The 3,079-nt window shown below is 62.1% G+C and overlaps 1 protein-coding gene across 1 annotated transcript in view; it reads right to left on the reverse strand.

Annotated features, from left to right (window-relative positions):
• Positions 1-3,079, reverse strand: part of LONP1 (lon peptidase 1, mitochondrial) — a gene marked incomplete at its 5' end in the record, with an annotated part of 21,463 nt that overhangs the window by 8,785 nt on the left and 9,599 nt on the right. Inside the window, 1 exon segment of the mRNA XM_014589450.1 lies at positions 1,856-2,076. Coding sequence (XP_014444936.1) covers positions 1,856-2,076 — 221 coding nt within the window.

Raw genomic sequence — 3,079 nt, forward strand, 5'->3', positions numbered from 1 at the left:
CCGAGACCACGCCGTTGTCCACCGGGCACCCTGTGGTAGGCGAAGCACGCACAGCGTGGGGAGGGCTTAAGGGGTGCCCGACACTTGTCCCAACAGTGGAGGGCCAGACCCTCTCGTCCCCCTCACACGTAGGCTGCGTGGGCAATGCCACAGAGCAGGCTGAGCTCTACCCAGAGCTGGTGGGGACACCGCCGCCAGCACCGCGGGGTGACGCCTGGCAAAGCGCAGATAGCGGCCCGACAAGCCCGAGCTGGTGTCGCGACCGTGAGGGGCCATCCCTGGCCTTGAAGGCCACTGTGGCCAGGGCCCTCTGGAGAACAGGGCGTGCCAGGCTCAGAGGCAGGGTTACCTCTCGGGCAATGTCTGACCCAGCAGAATGGCCTCAAAACCAAGGGGCAGAATGGCCCCACAATGGCTGCCTAGTCCCCAGACCCTGTGGCTGGCCCCTCCCACGAACAGCCTCTGCAATAAAGGTGAGGGCCCAGAGATGGGAACGAAGCCTGAAGACACCGCACTACTGGCTCCGAAGCGGGGTGCGGCCCTGCCTCACCATGCCCGCAGGGCCCCTGCCCCACAGCCTGCACAAACACCACGCTGAGTGAGACTGGCTATGGGCACAGAAGTTCGACTGAGGCCCCGGGGAACCACCCTCCCTGGGATCCCCGCGGGGACCCCTGCACACGCACGGCTTTTATCCTGCCAGAGCGTGCGCATGCTCAGCAGAGACAGAGAACCGAGAGTGGGGGCGCCCCCAGTGGAGCACGGCCACGCTGCAAGCCCCTCTCTATTGGGACTCAGGTCGCCCCGTGTCTGGTGTTTTCCAAGCAGATAGGGCTGGGATTCAAAGCACAGAGGGCCACGTGAGATCTCGCCACAGAACCACCCCCGGCCCCGGATGTGCTGAGCCAGCAGAGGACGGACCCGGCAGCCAGAAGGCGGAAATCCAGGGCTGCTGGATGGACCCTCCCTGTAAGAGCCTTCAGGGCCTGGCCAGCCTTGCCCACGTGCTCTCCAGACCCCAGGGCCTCCCCCTGCCCAGCAGCCACCTGGGCACAATGCTTGCTTCCTGGCCCCGGGGGACCCGGCTGCCAGCACATGGCAAGGGCCCCCATCCTAGCTGGTGTCCAGCAGGCTGGACGTGGGCACCCCACTCTCTGGAATGCAGAGCCGACTGAGCTGTGCCCACGGGAAACCGACAGGGCAAGGCCAGGGCCACAGAGAGATACGGTCATGTCATCACTTCCTGGGTGACCCTCAGAACAGAGAGGCAGCGGCCAGGACAGCCAGGGTGGCCTTGGGGCGACGGCCGAGTCAGAAGCACTGGCACAGAGCCAGTCCCTGGGCTCTTGACGGGCTCAAGGCCCTGGTGGGTGCCCTAACCTCCCTGGGCCCGGAGGTCTCTGTAAACGGCTCAGCTCCAATAGGGTAGACGAGCCTCAGCACCAAGGGGCGGTCAGCCACCATGGAGGCCTGTTTCCAGCCACCCACACTGGGTGTTCGTGACCTAGCTCAGTGAGGGGCTCAGGCAGGAGGGTTACGACTCAGAGAAACCCTGCCAGAAATGCCCCACGGGCTGGCCATGTGGTTAAGGGAGCTGGCTCCCACATGGCTGACTGCAGGTCAAGGCCTGGCCTGGGCAGCTCGTGAAATGTGTGGGACACAGGCGCATGCGCACCCCAAACCTCAAGAGAATGGAGAGGGGGCTGTCTCTCCCCACATCTCTGCTGATCACACGTGCCCTCTGGCAGAAGAAAAAGCAAGCTCCCTTTCCTCTGTTGTCAGAACCAGTCTGCGGTGACGGAGGCGGGTTCTTCCCGGGAGCACCGTGACCGGCGGCCGGCATGGGCGTGCTCACTTGAACTCCGAGGAGTGGTTGTCCAGCAGCCCCAGCTTGCTCAGCTCCTCGTCCACCACGTCCATGACGTGCTTGGGGACCACCAGTCCCTTCAGCCGCTCGCGGAACTTCTCCTCGATGGCGTCCTTGTCCTCCTTCTCCAGCCCCAGCTCCTTCTTGATTATCTTCAGCTGCTCCTGCAGCAGGTACTTGCGGTGGGTCTGCTTGATCTTCTCCTCCACCTGGGGACGAGGCGCTGGTCGCACGGGGTGCCGGGGCCCCGACCCTCCCGTCTGGAAGCTGGTCTCCCCACGTGTGGCCTCGCTGAGGACTGGGAGGCAACGCCGAGCTCCCCAGAGGGAGCCAGCTGTTTCCCGGGCCCAGGTACGGCCAGCGGACAGTGTGGGTGGACGTGCCGTTGCCAACCCACCACCTGCGGCAGGACAGCAGGGTGGGGTCTGGCCAGGCTGTGCATCGCCTGAGGCCCATGACTGGCTCCAGGAGCTGATCTGAAAGCTGGCCTTAACCGACAGTCAAGTGTCCTGCGTCCCCAACTGAAGACAGACGTAGGCCTGGCCACGGCGCCCAGCGGCTGGAAGAGCCAGCTCCCCCGAAACAAAAAAGAAGAGCCCACTCCCACGTGCCCAACTGCAGTTTGAATCCCAGCCTCGGCAGCTCGAAAAAGACCTCGCATGCGTGCAAAGAATCCCAACAGGAGGGGGAAATGGAGAAGGGACAGTGGTGTGGTCATCCCCCATGGGGTACATGCTCCTCATCCTGTCTCTGGCAAGCACCCCCTCTAGTATAAAAAAGCAAAAGTAAAACGAATGGATACAAACTTTTCCTAATAGAAAACTAAGGGAGGAGACCAGCAGTTGGTGTAACGGCTACATTGCTGCACTCCCATGTAGTCGAATGCAGTTTGAGTCCCAGACCCGGAGGCTTAAACTCATGCCAGGCATGTGTGCGTGTGTGCCCAAGATCCCGAGAGGAGAATGGAGAAGGGATTACAACGTGGCCATCCCCCCTTGGCAGTGATTTCTTGCTTTCTGTCTCTCTGTCTCTTTCTCTCTTTCTGGTCCATGCCCTATAGCAAAAATACTCAAAAAAAAAAAAACTAAGTGGGACCAGCAGTTAGCGTAATGGCTATGTCGCTGGACTCCCACGTAGTCGACCGCGGTTTGCGTCCTGGACCCGGTGGCTTAAAACTCACACCCGGCGCGTGTGCGTGCGTGCCCAAGATCC

Source organism: Tupaia chinensis, unplaced genomic scaffold, assembly GCF_000334495.1.
Source record: "Tupaia chinensis unplaced genomic scaffold, TupChi_1.0 Scaffold000356_2, whole genome shotgun sequence".
NCBI lineage: Eukaryota > Metazoa > Chordata > Mammalia > Scandentia > Tupaiidae > Tupaia > Tupaia belangeri.